Below are 14,457 nucleotides of genomic sequence, written 5' to 3'. Positions count from 1 at the left end.
GTTTCCAACTGAGCACTGTTAGCACCTTTCATGGAAGCCAGCTGAGAAGGGTTCTGCCATATCACTTGTTACTTTCCACTTCTGATCCACCTCTACTTAACATTCCTATCAGGAAAAGTCTCAGTACCCTCTTTTAGTCAATTTGCATATATAACCTTTATTCTGATTCTGTAAACGCCAACTTACTAAAAAATATCCTTTCTTAAAACTTTAAGTTTTAAATTTGATTTTAAATTTTATTTTCTTTGATGACAGTCTTAACCACACTTTCCTTTTTTTAAAACAAGAAAAAAAGAATTGTTGGAACTATAGAGAATACATTTTGACACTTGAAAAAAGGACAAAACTGTGGCCTAATGAGGTTACACTGCATTAAATCATAGAATTAATTACAAAGAACCAGAAAACTATTCATTATTAAGTAGATGTTAAAGCTCTAAAAGTGATCCTAGTTTCTCTTCACACATTTATTTATAAATGAATCATCTCACACATATCTTAACATTCTGATTCCTTACCCCTTTCTCTGAAGCTCTTCCTTGACCATTCAATGCCTATCCAGATTCCCTAACCCCCACAAAAGCCCTTTCTAGCTCCTAACAGGAACTGCCCACATATGCAAGTCTCTTGACAGGTCTGATCTATACCTCCTTTCTCTAATGATGAGAGGCTCGTGATTATCCTGTATATAGCTAGAACTCAACAGGTCTAAGTTAAAGAGTGGGTTTTTTGGAGGAGGGTAAATGATAAGAGGAAAAAATTAGGCCCTCAACTACCACACCATTTCTGTAAGAAAATGCTTTTCTAACATCAGACAACTAACTTACAAAGTTTTAGACAACTCACACTTAGGGATTGTTTACAGAATAGAGTAACATTTTTGGAAGAAACTAAACCATATTATCATAATAATACAGAAATGATCCTAAAAATCAATGCACAACTACACTCCTCAATTTTCCCGGCCACCTTACTTATCAAACCAAGTCTTCTTTGTAGGAACTCCAGGCTCTCCAGAACCAATGGTTCTTTTCCTTGATTCTGAGTCCACTACTATCCTCATACTGCTTTTATTAGGAGGCTTTTCTGTTTTAAAACAAAAGAAAATGAAAAAAATAAGCATAGGTTAATATTTTCTATTTATCATAGACACCTTCTTCATACAGAAAAATTTCTGGGTTTTATCTAAACATATATGTATATATTTTAGTAGAAATGGAAATAAATGTATAGTAGCTCCCCCTTATCCAGTTTCACTTTTACGATTTTAGTTACCTCTTGTCAACCACAGTCCAAAATTATGGAAAACTACAGAAATAGTAAACAATTCCTAAGTTTTAAACTGTGTGCAGTTCTGAGTAGTGTGATAAAATCTCACACCATCCTGCTCCAACACTTGATCTCACCATGTAGGCATTTTATCATCTCCTATCATCCCAAGAAGGGTAAATACAGTAAGATATTTGACAGAGAAAGACAGGGACCATTCACATAACTTTTATTATAGTATACTGTTATAATTGTTTCATTTTATTATTAGACATTGTTGTTTAGCTCTGTGTCTAATTTATAAGTGAAACTATCACAGGTGTGTCTGTATAGGAAAAAGCATTGTGTATGTAGGGTTTGGTACTCTGTGTGGTTTTACACACGAGGAGTCTTGGAACATATGACCCACAGATGAAGGGGAATTACTGTATATTCACATACAGTAATCTAAGGATTTTCTAAAACTTATTTCAATATATTCATTTCACACCTAACTATGAAAAAGAATCAATTCTCATATGCCAAATTAAAATGTGATTCTGTAGGTCACTTCTTTGTAGATAAAACCCAAGTCACCATTCCCATCTACCATCACCACAAATATATATATATATGCATAAATGAGAAAGAATCACTTTGAGGCTTTCAGTTCACCGTTTTGAAATCAAATGCACAATCTAAAAGACTCGAAACTTAACACTAAACCAATAACCTTTGAGAAGTGATAGCTTAGAGTTATGATTTGAAGGGAGCTGCTTTTAAATATGGAATAGATTCATAAAATATGAACATAATGAAAGCATACTTGCTTTAAAAAGGAAAAGATTCAAGTCTAAAATACAGTGTAAAAGAGATGTAACAGTCTGTTACTTTCAACATTTTATATTTACTTCATGGCATGTAATGAGCATAGTACATTTAATCTGTTATTCCCAAATGACTCCAAAGTTTAAAACATGCAAACCTTAATCCACAGAGAAAAATGGAACTTAAAAACTCCTTTTTTATAGATGGCAAAATTGATTGTCTAAAATCCTATTCTTACATATTTCTAAACACATAACTAACCAAAAGAACTGAAGATCTGTTTCAGCACAATCTCTGTCATGGCTACAGCTATGGTCTGCTGCAGGAGGAGAGCATATAGTCAATTCTAAATTTCAACTTCTTGGTTCTCTCTGGAAATCCTACAGGTATCTCAAAACTCAGTATGCAGAACATTCAAATTATCTTCATATTAAGTCTACCTTGCATTTTTCTTAAACATTTCTATTAAAGAAACTACCATTTTCCCAATCATTCCAGTCAAGTCATATTTGATACATGACTACCCACATATGCCATACATACAGAGACTCAAATCAACGCTTGGGACCCTTGCTACTTTCCTCCATTTTGAACCTTTCCCAGGACACTGAAACCTCCCATCAACATTCAAACATTACAGCTCAAATTACTCCATTTTAAACAAAAAGAAACGCTCGTAAAACCAGTTTTCCCTTTAGCAACAACATCTCTCCATACCCCCACATCCCTTTCCTAATGTTCATACTTACTAACTTTGCTTTCTTAACACCCACTTGCTAATCCTCTGAAAACTGGCAGTTGCTCCCATTACTGTACTTTACCTGCTCCTGCTAAAATCACTCATGTCCTCATTTGTTGCTTAAGCCTATGAATACATCCCAGTCCTCTTACTGGACCTTACAGGAGAATTTGTGGCTGTTGATCATCTTCTTTTCCATCTTAGATACTATATTCCCTGGGTTTTTAGGAATCCCCACTCCTTGCTTTTGTCTGCAGCTTTTGGGCTTCATTTCTAAGTTTTCTATAAAGTTTCCTTTCTCTGTCCATTTACTTTGATGCTGACATTTGTCAAGCAGTTATACTTGGGTTTTCTCATCTTACTTTACGTAGCCTTCCTAAAATAACTTTCTTATCTACTGCCATGGCTTCATTTATCTTTTTCAGTGATTCTCAGTTGGGATGGGGAGAGGAAGATTTTAGAAACACACGAGAAAGGTTTTTAAAATTACATAAGTCAGACCTACAGATTTTGGTATGGCTCCTTCTATTTCCCTTTACCTCCCACTGGTACTAATGGGACAGAAGAAAAGATAAAGGACCAAAGTTCTACATATGCACGATTCCAAAATCTGTATATTCATTCTAGCCAGCTGTCTCTCATGGGCCTCAGACTTCCATATCCTATTTCCCACTGGACTTTTCTACTCACATGCCCCAGGGGCACAAGAAGTTAAACACTTTCAAAACTAAATTTATCTCTCTGTCAAAGCTGTTCTTCTCAATGAATGACATTATCATCTGCCCAACTATCCAGGGCAGGAAACAGGTGTCTAATTTCATTCTCTTATTACTCCTATTCTAAGCCTCCAAATTCAGTAAGTTACAAGTTTTATCAATTCTTTCCACTAAACTTAATTTTTTTTCACTTCTATTATTACCCTAGTCCAGCTACTATCATCACCTCTATTCTAAAATTCTGTAAATGCTTTAATTAGCCTCTTACCTCCCTCCACATTCTTTACTTCTCTTCCAGTCACAAAATTCCTTCAGTTTCTCAAAAGTATCACAGGGTACATAGGCTGTATCTACTCTCTTCCTCTGTCTAACTCTGACTTACCCTACATCTCTAAAGCAGATAGGGTGGAAACATCCTGTATCTAGCTCCTGTGATGTTTCTCTGTCCAGTGATACTTTCACAGGACCGGTTCTGCAAAAGGATTTTTGGTCTTATTCCTGCCTCCCAAGCCTGGTTCACTGGCCCTTTAAGAGAATCTGTGACCTATCCAACATCTTTTGTTTTTAACTTTAATATGTTCTGTACCTGAAGGTTCACTAAGAGAGGGAATAACGTGTTGTGCCTCCAGTAATTGAGATGGGTTTGCCCCATCTCATCTGTATTCTCTAATTCAGAATCCCTTTCATTGATATATATTTAAAAGAAGGGTATTAAAAACACAGAAATTCCTCTTGGTATATACTCAGCAAATGGTCTAATATTAAATAGTTTTATGTAACATATTTTTCCCCAATAATCCTTTTAATGAATTGTTTTTCTGCCTATAATTGTCAGCACTGGTTTTGTTGACTAGAAATGGAAAACTAGTTACTTCCTCCTGCCTATATTCAATCATGAGATCATCTATCAAGTTTTCCACCTCCTTAGAACTCTGCAAAACATAACTGTCAGGACCTCCAGATAACTTTTACATTAGTAATTTCAATGCATCAAAGGGCCCAAATTTCCTTCCTTTTGCTGAATAATTCCCCTCAAGGTTTAAAGCAGTAAGCATAAAAGTTTAGCTATCACATAATAAGTCTATGACAAATTCAAATTAAGGCCATCTATAGGCTATTAGGAATGTGTAATAATTATATAATTAACAATAAATAAGCTTTTTAGGTATCTGTCACAATCCAGGACAGTAAATTTAAAATCCAAACTGGGAATAGATGAGAACATATGGTGGGAGGATGGAGAGGACTAAAAAGAGATAAGAAAATAGAAGTACTATAGGCAATCCTCAATTTAGATGGGTTGCTAAATCAGTTGTTTGGTACATAAAATCACTGTTATTAATGGAGAACTCAATCCTAAACTAGCTCACAAAAATGGTACATGATGTATCTAAAGAAGAGCACTAAAATAATCACTACATACAATAATGATTCTATGAGAAAAGGCATTCAAATTTCTAAGTAGGTATGCCAGACATTTATCTCTCAACAGGACCACTTCCTATAACTATAAGCATTAAGAGCTGCAATTACCATAGATCCAACTTGTACACGGTAAGATTTATATGCAAGGGGTTTGATCCCCTTGTTTCTCTTGATCACAACCAGAAACTGCCCTGGTACGTGAATGGATCTAATAAATATTGACCTGTAGTAGCATATATTTATAGCACTCCAAAGCAGCAAGGTAGAAAGAAATGACTTTAGTGGGAATTCCCAGTAAAAGGTTAACTGAAGTGGAAATTCCCTCTAAAAGATTCCCAGTAAAAGCAAGGAGTACTGGTATGAGGGAAACAAAACTACATGCTAAATAGTTATCCAAAGAACAAAAGAGGGTTTCTGTGAACTAGCCAGGTGGGAGACAGGTTCAGGACACGGGTAAGCATCACACAACAGTTAAATTCTTAAGTGGCTGCTTTTCAATTACAAGCAATCCCTATATCCCTCACATAGAACAGAAACTGTTAAAAAAATATTTTTTTCTGTTGTTGTTAATAGCTATTGAAATTCCTCCAAGAGAATGGGCATCCACATTAAATGTTGTCCTATGATCTCAAAGAGGATATAAATCTGAATTAAAACATTCCTTACACCTTCATTACAAAAAGTCCTTTAAACATTCAAGGAAGATGCTCAGAATCTGATCACTTCCAATGAACAAAAGAAAAAACACAAAGTGTATGTAAGTAATCACACATTTACCAAACTCCGGTAGGCATTGTTACTTACTTAACTAAGATTTTTATTCACAACTGACGTAGCATGATTTTTAATTCTGACTAGGTAAGACAAGAAAAGACTGGAAAGAAAATGAAATCTCAAACTTAATTGAGGTGGTTAGGGAAAAAGACATATTTTTAATTAGCCCAGGAAATATTTTCCATTATGTCTGACAATCCATCATTTCCCCATATCAAATGTGATCTGTAGCAAATACTGTATTTTCCAAATCAATGTGAACCTTCTCCCTCTGAATGTTATTAGTTTACAATTACATCTCTAGTGTAGCACTTTTGCTGCCCTAGCTTGTGACTATGTCAACCCAAACTGTACCTTTTAGAAATTTTATCCAAAAGTCTGCCTCCTCTAAGAAAATTTTAAGAGTCATTTCCTAACATATATCCTTTGCTTAAAAATATACGCAAACTAATATTAAATTTTAACATGTGAAAAGTCAGTAAAAATAAACAAGCACAATTTTTACAGATGATTTTCCAAAGTAGGAATAAACTTTTTAGGAATTAAAACGTTACTCTCAAGAGTTTAAATGAATCAATTAAGATTACAAATGATACAAATTACCAAAAAAAAAAAAAAAAGAAAGAAAAAAAAAGGCTACCCAAGAAAATGTGCTTCTTTAAGGAAATTCCTTTTCCTCTTGGACAGTGTAATAATTGTATAATAAAGTGTCACCTCTACCACAAATACAGAATTACACAATATATTTTCTCTAATGGGGGAATGAAGGATACAGGGAACAAATAAAATCACCATCCCAGCCAGTCACAGTGGCTCAAGCCTATAATCCCAGCACTCTGGGAGGCCAAAGCGGGCGGATCACTTGAGGTCAGGAGTTCCAGACCAGCCTGGCCAATATGGTGAAATCCCATCTCTACTAAAAATACAAAAACTAGCCAGGCATGGTGGCATGTGCTTGTGATCCCAGTTACTCAGGAGGCTGAGGGAGAGGTTAGAGTGAGCTGAGATCACGCTACTGCACTCCAGTCTAGGCTACAGAGTGAGACTGTCTCCAAAAATAAAATAAAGTAAAGTAAAATAAAATAAAATAAAATAAAATAAATCACCATTCCTTATCCAACCCCAATAAAGGCAAGACCAACTGTTCTTTATAAATGTTTTCCCACTGTTTATATTATGAAAATGACAGGAAGGAAAGATTAATTATAGTACCTCTGGGTGGCAAATCCATATCCCCTGATGTTAGTCCTATCAAGTTGGGCCTTTGTGCATGCACTCTGTGTCTATACATGGGTCTGGAAGTGTTTGTTATGCTTGGGGCTTCAGGATTGTAGCCATCTGTGTCATATGTATCTGGTAATACAAAAACTGTAATTAAAAAACAATTATAAAACTCCACTTGGTAATTTTTTAATATTGATAAGAGAAAAAGTAAACAATATAACATATTAACATATAACATGCTTTATATGTATCAAAAAGAAAATAACTTTATTTTTAAAAGTTATTAAAAAGAAACGTTTTGAAAACATTCATAACTGAGGGCTTAACGTTCATTCACCATGCCTACATAATTTTAGTGAGAAAAATAGTCCTCACAGAGCAATTCTCTCTAGACATTTTAAAATTCTTCACCTAAAACTATATTACATTATGAATATAAAAAGGGCCAAAACTGCACCTGCAGTAAAAAGAGAGGGTGGAGCAGGAGGAGGCTGGTGATGAATGCCAGTTGTTACTACAGTAGGAACAGAACTGGTTGCAGAGTTTGGAGGAGCATCCATGCCAGATGGCTGCAAAGGAGGAAGTGGAGGTGGTGGTCCTGTCAAAACCAAAGAATAAGAAATATCATCTGAAAGCAAACAAATAAAACAAGTTATTGCACATCTGAACATAATCTTCTCATTTATCAAACTATAATATCTACAAACACCAAGCTCTTACAACTGAATCAGATATCCTTTTCACACATTCCAAAGCAGGTTTGCCTTAAGCCATGAAGGCCTGCAGGCAGCTGGGTTTTACCAGTGATGTACTTAATTTACAAGGTCACTCCAAACCATAGTAACTGGCTTGGCACAGGCTACAAAATGGAGCTGTATTCCAAATGGAAGTATACTGCTACTAATTTCTATCAGGCAATTTTGGGATTCCTTTAGATACTTTTAATTTAAGAATCTATTAAGTTTTAAAAATAGACCAAGAATGGCTACATAAATACAGGCAAACAAACAGATTTACTTACCTGTAACAGGTGGGAGACTGGGTGGCAATGGACCTGGAGGTGGCACTGGGGGCCTGAGATTCACAGGTGGGGGTGTAAGAATTGGTGGAGGTGGGGGGAGTCCAGGAGGAGGTGGTCCTTCCACCACAGGAGGCTGTGCTGGGAAAGGCAGCATACCAGGAAGATTCACATCTTCTACAACCACTGGATCACTTCCATGATCGAAAGGACACATGTCTCCTCTCATACAAAAACCCTTTTCTATGGGGAAAGAATAGTTAGAAACAAATGTCAAAAGCACTGGAAATATATATTTTCTCTAAGTTAGCAAAAGTAAAGTATTTAAAAATATGAATATTATTAATATTGGACAAAAGGATAATTAACCATTTCCCAAGAGCTACTTTCTTTTCTCCAGTAATATAAATACTTGTCAAGTGAGAGTATATTTAACATACTGATATAGTTACTACGTTTATCGTCTCCAAATCTCATGCTGAAATGTGACAATCTGGCCAGGCATGGTGGCTCACACCTGTTAATCCCAGCACTTTGGGAGGTTGAGGCAGGTGGATCACCTGAGGTCAGGAGTTCAAGACCAGCCTGACCAACATGGTGAAACCCGGTCTCTACTAAAAATACAAAAATTAGCTGGACGTGGTGGCAGGCGCCTGTAAGCCCAGCTACTAGGGAGGCTGAGGCAGGAAAATCGCTAGGACCTGGGAGACTGGCCGAGTCTCCTGGCCGAGACTGCGCCACTATAGTCCAGCCTGGAGGACAGGGCGAGACTCCATCCCCTCCAAAACAGAGAGAGAAATGTGACAAATGATGTTGGCGGTCGGCCTGGTGGGAGGTGTTAGAGTCATGGGGGTAGATCCTTCATGAATAGCTTGGTGATCCTCACAAGGTAACAAGTGAGTTCGCCCACAATTAGTTCAGAGGAACTGGTTGTTTAAAAGAGCTTGGCACCTCCCCCACCACCAACCCCACTCTTGCTCCCTCTTTGTTGCTCTCCCTTTGCCTTCTACCATGATTGCAAACTTCCTGAGGCCTTCACCAGATGCAGATGCTGGCACTACACTTTTTGTACAGTCTGCAGAACCATGAGCCAAAGAAACCTCTTTTCTTTATAAATTTCCCAGGCTCAGGCATTACTTCAGAGTAATGTTAAACAAACTAACACGTATACATACTAAACACACACACACACACACACGAAAATAACAAGAGATATCAGACTTAAATATAATTTTTGTCATATTTTTGTCTTTAGAAATGTCCTTCATTTAAATCTCTAGCTTAAAACTAAAAAGACTGCAAGTATGGCTACAAATCTTTTACAATAAATCCTTAAAAAGTCTTCAATTCTTTTTTTTTTTTTTTTTTTGAGATGGAGTCTCACTCTGTCACCCAGGCTAGAGTGTAGTGGTGCGATCTTGGCTCACTGCAAGCTCCACCTCCCAGGTTCACGCCATTCTCCTGCCTCAGCCTCCTGAATAGCTGGAAAAACAGGCTCCTGCCACCACGCCTGGCTAATTTGTTGTATTTTTAGCAGACACAGGGTTGCCCACCATGTTAGCCAGGATGGTCTCGATCTCCTGACTTCATGATCCGCCTGCCTCAGCCTCCTAAAGTGCTGGGATTACAGGTATGAGCCACTGCGCCCAGCCAAAAGTCTTCAATTCTTTAATAAAATTCTTACAAAGGTGACATTTACATTTCTAGGTACATTTCTACTTATAGTCCAATAAATCACTCATTCAAAAGAAATGACTTTTGTCAACAATGTTTCAGTAGCAGATTCCCTGATAATAACTCAGTAGATATTTACTCATTTGGTAAACTCCCAAAATTTATTAAGACTTACTTGCAAATAAATATTATCTTTAAATTGATACTCAAATAATTAGTGGCAACTAATAAATGTTTCAATCATACTGAGGAATTCAAAAAGTGATTAAGGCTAATTTCCCCCTTTTCAGAGGTAAGTCTTTGAATAACTGTGTACAACATAAACACAGAATTTAGGCAGCTGGAAATGTTAATTAAATACTTCATGAAACAGCCGAAAGACTTACCATCATAGTCTCTACACCGTTTCTTTGGCATGGGTGGTCTTACGTAAGAGTTATGGTCCACCTGGTCTTCATGAAATTCAGACCAACTTTCGGTAGTGTTGTTACCATGATGAGTAGGAGCAATTACTGTAATAGTGCTGCTCAAAGTAGGTACAGGGTAGTGGCCAGATGAAATACTAGGTACCGAAGAGACTGGAGTATAATTATTTTCTAATGGATCTGTTCTATCCAGGTCATACTTAGGTTTTACCAGATCCCTTTCTGCAACAAAAGATAAATGACATACAAAACTACACTGTATTAAAAAAACAAGTCTCTGATCTAAGAAATAGTGATATTTTTATCAACATAGAAAAAAAGTTTTAAATTTTGCATAATAATCCTTTTCTTTTAAAAAATATTCAATTAATACACAATGTTAAAAGGTAACTTATTTCTTTTCAATATAACCCAAACTACAAAACCAGGTAACGCTGCCGTATTTAATGTTTTTCCTTAGAGTTTTGTTTATAGAAAAAAGAAATTTTTTATTTTCTTCATCACAATCTTAGTATGCATAATTGCAGACCACAAAACAAAACATGCAATAAAGTACAGTTATTTTTCCTGTGATGAACATTTTGTAGTCATCCATCTGAAGTTACTACAATGGCTGTTTATTAAGATAAGAATGGATGAGCCAAAAGGAGTTCATATTAAACATGCACAAAGAAACTAACTAGACTATACATATGGTCCTCAAGAAAAAGAAAAAAAATTAAAGAGATTAGTTAAGTGAAGCAACATTCCAAGAAGCTCAGTATACCTAGATCACAGCAGCGGAAAATTTCTAAGAAAAGAGTAACAGAATACAGGGCTTATACGAAGGCCATAAATAGTATTAAGAGTAGCAAAAAAAGTTTGAGAAAAGGTGTTTTACTGAAAAGTGTTTTAAGTGTTTTACCACAATATCTTACTTTCAATAACACGTACTAGAAGAAAAATTATACATGCTGGGAATGACATGCTCTTGTAGAAATATGTATCTGAAATAAAACTTTTTAAACTTTTAAAAACAGTTTTGAAGTGTAAGTGATACATAATAAACTGAACATATTTAAATTGTAAGTTTTAATCAAGGTATACACCTCTGAAACCAATACCACAACTGAAATGATGTACATATTCATCACTTCCAAAAGAATCCTCATGCCCCTTTGTAATCTGTAATCTATCCCTCCTTTACTCCCATCTCAGGCAACGACTGGCTTTGCTCTCTGTCATCACAGATTAGTTAGCATTTTTAAAAACTTTAGGCTGGGCACACTGGCTCAGGCTTATAATCCCAGCACTTTGGGAGGCTGAGGTAGGTGGAACACCTGAGATCAGGAATTCAAGACCAGTCTGGCCAACATGGTGAAATCCCCAACATGACTCTTACTAAAAATACAAAAATTAGCCGAGCATGGTGGCACTCGCTTGTAATCCCAGCTACTCAGGAGGCTGAGGCATGATCATCGCTTGAACTCAGGAGGCAGAGGTTGCAGTGAGCTGAAACAGCACCACTGCACTCCAGCCTGGGCGACAAAGTGATACTCTGTCTCAAAAACAAAGACTAAGAAAAAAATATTTTAATATACATACATATTGTTTTCCTGCTTCTTTCACTCAGCATAATTATACTGAGATTCATCCATTTTGTTGCATGTATCAAAAGTTATTTTCATCCATGTTAGGGTATGGATATACCACAACATGTTTATACATTCACCTGTTGATGGGCATTTAGGCTGTTTCTACATCTGGCTCTTACAAATGAGTCTGCTATGAACTTTGTGAACAAGTATCTGTGTGGACATAAACTTTCATTTCTTCCAGGTAAACAGTAAGAAGTAGAATAGCGGACCCATATGTTAATTTTTACATACTGCCAAAATGTTTTCCAAAGAATTCCAGCTTATCTACATTCTCACCAACACCGAACAGAATCAGTCTTTATCATTGTGGCTATCCTGTTGAACGTGTAGTGGTAACTGTGATTTTAATTTGCACGGAATAAAACTTTTAAAAGAATTTTTAAAAAGCATTCTCTTGGACCACAGAATACATCATAATAGAAAAAAATGAAGAAAACGCTGACAAAATGTTAAGCAATTTTTAAAAACACTTAAACATGGAGTTTTTCACAATAAAAAGATAACCAAAATATACATATACATGTACTATTTACCCCTGCTTCGTGTTCTGCTTCTGCTTCTAGTCCTGCTTCTATCTCTGTCTCTTTCACGAAGCCTCTCTTTACTCCAACTTCGACTTCGACTTCTGCTGTAACTGCGACTTCGCCCTCGTCTTCTATTGTACCGGTCTCTGTATGAATCTCTTCGAGGAGGGTTTCGATCATAATCTCTTTTGCGAGAACGATCATCTTTTTTCCTCTCATCACGGCTTCTAAAGAAATATATGGTCACTTTTATACAAATAATTTTTAAGTGACACAGGAAAAAGCTAATTAAATGCAAAAGTTATATTTAATTCTTGTAACGTAACTTTTTATCCTACCATCAGACACTTGAAAAAAACTGAGCTTAATATTTAGTACTCTAAACCCCTTTTAAATGAAAAACAATCTTTTTAAAGCCTTAACCCTTAGTCTTATACACACTGGCAACTACACAATTGGGCATCTGTAGATAAAGGCATCTATACATATGACTTACAGTACATATAGAACATACTATCCCATACATATAGTCTCACACTTCCAGACATGTATCGCATGCATTGTATTCTAAGCGTTTTTGAAGCCTGAATGAGAAAAACAATTTAATCACACTAAAGGGAAACAGCAGGCAAAAAAAAAAAGAGCCACACATTAAGATTCTACTGGAATCTGAAGTTAGGAATAAAAAGATTAGCAGCTAATATATATCAAGCACTGTTCTAAACTCACTCCCAAGATCTACAAATCTGACCTAGATTTTCATGATAGAAACAGACCTAGTTATATTTTCCTAGACCAATAAAAGAGTAACTACTACTTGTCTCTGCATAAAAGATAATCCAAGTCTAAACATTCATATAAAAGATAACTTATGTCGAAACACTGAATATGGTTCAATGAACCACTCACCTATTTTCCCTGTATCGGGAGCTTGACTGCGGAGGACTGTGATTTAGCCTTCTAGAAAACTTCTTCTCTCGCTCTTCCTCCTTAGTGATCTGATATACAAACAAACAAACAAACAAACAAACAAACAAAAAGGTGTACAAGTTTAGTACTTATTCCACTGTTAAACAGCTTTAGATAGGGCTGGGCGCGGTGGCTCATGCCTGTAATCCCAGCACTTTGGGAGGCTGAGGCGGGTGGATTGCGAGGTCAGGAGTTCGAGGCCAACATGGTGAAATCCCGTCTCTACTGAAAATACAAAGATTCGCTGGGCGCGGTGGCGGGTGCCTGTAATCCCAGTTACTCTGGAGGTTGAGGCAGGAGAATCACTTGAACCCAGCAGGCAGAGGCTGCAGAGAGCTGAGATCGCGCCACTGCATGCTCCAGCCTGGGCGACTCCGTCTCAGAAAAAAAAAAAAAAAAAAAAAAAAAGCCTTAGGTAGATAGGTAGACACATTACTACTTTAAGACTTTATTAACATTAATATTTAATTAATATGAAAATTAGTTTATATAATGTAGAAGCAAAATCGTCATCTCCTAAAAGTATCCAAACAAAGTAAATTTCTCTACTAAGTATCATTTAACTGTAATGAAATGATTACACTGGTGAGAAAACATTTTAAGCAAGTATGCTCATTTTAACATAATTAGTGGAAATCCAATTTTATTCCTCTTTCAAAAGTCTAACACATATTCGTGTTTTGGTTTCATGGATTTGGTCTGGTACCAAACACATCAAAGAAAATAGGAGAATACATTAGAACTCACCAAGTCATAAATACAAATACACACACATATACACATACATACACACATTTATATATATACTTATATATAAATACAAAAATATAAATATATATTTACATATACTTATATATATTTATATATACATTTATATATACTTATATATCAATATATATTTATATATACATTTCTATATATATATGGGAAAACAATGTATAAGATGAAAGAATTTTCCAGTTTCTCATAGCAGCATGACAGCTATATATTCCTGTTTCCTACAAGGTGCTTCCATTCACATCATATAGCTACTAGAAAGCAACCCTGGAAAATATTCTCAGTGCTACCTTCTCCAGACTATATTGTTGAGAACAATGGTCCTCAACAATAGGAATGATAGGAATCACCGTTTTTTCTAGACAATTAGAAAAAAAGGACCTAGAGGTTAAACAAATTCAGGAAATACTGTGCAAGTGGCTTCCATAAATAAGACAGGGCTCAAGATTTTGCGTTACTGAGAACCATAAGATATTCTT

General features: G+C 36.0%; 1 protein-coding gene across 9 annotated transcripts in view; it reads right to left on the bottom strand.

The window, feature by feature from the left end:
- RBM26 (RNA binding motif protein 26) overlaps positions 1 to 14,457 on the bottom strand; it is a 95,905-nt gene that overhangs the window by 48,159 nt on the left and 33,289 nt on the right. For 4 of the 9 annotated variants that reach the window (XM_023185837.2, XM_023185844.2, XM_023185895.2 and 1 more), the window contains exons 4-10: positions 13,142 to 13,230; positions 12,242 to 12,459; positions 10,033 to 10,293; positions 7,976 to 8,215; positions 7,412 to 7,582; positions 6,943 to 7,098; positions 975 to 1,086 (exon numbers count right to left, since the gene is read on the bottom strand). In XM_023185837.2, coding sequence (XP_023041605.1) covers positions 975 to 1,086; positions 6,943 to 7,098; positions 7,412 to 7,582; positions 7,976 to 8,215; positions 10,033 to 10,293; positions 12,242 to 12,459; positions 13,142 to 13,230 — 1,247 coding nt within the window. The remainder of the gene's footprint in view (positions 1 to 974; positions 1,087 to 6,942; positions 7,099 to 7,411; positions 7,583 to 7,975; positions 8,216 to 10,032; positions 10,294 to 12,241; positions 12,460 to 13,141; positions 13,231 to 14,457) is intronic. The other 5 variants (XM_023185868.2, XM_023185872.2, XM_023185879.2 and 2 more) reach the window with 3 other exon arrangements.

Source organism: Piliocolobus tephrosceles, chromosome X, assembly GCF_002776525.5.
Source record: "Piliocolobus tephrosceles isolate RC106 chromosome X, ASM277652v3, whole genome shotgun sequence".
NCBI lineage: Eukaryota > Metazoa > Chordata > Mammalia > Primates > Cercopithecidae > Piliocolobus > Piliocolobus tephrosceles.
This window is presented reverse-complemented; position numbering and strand designations above follow the sequence as displayed.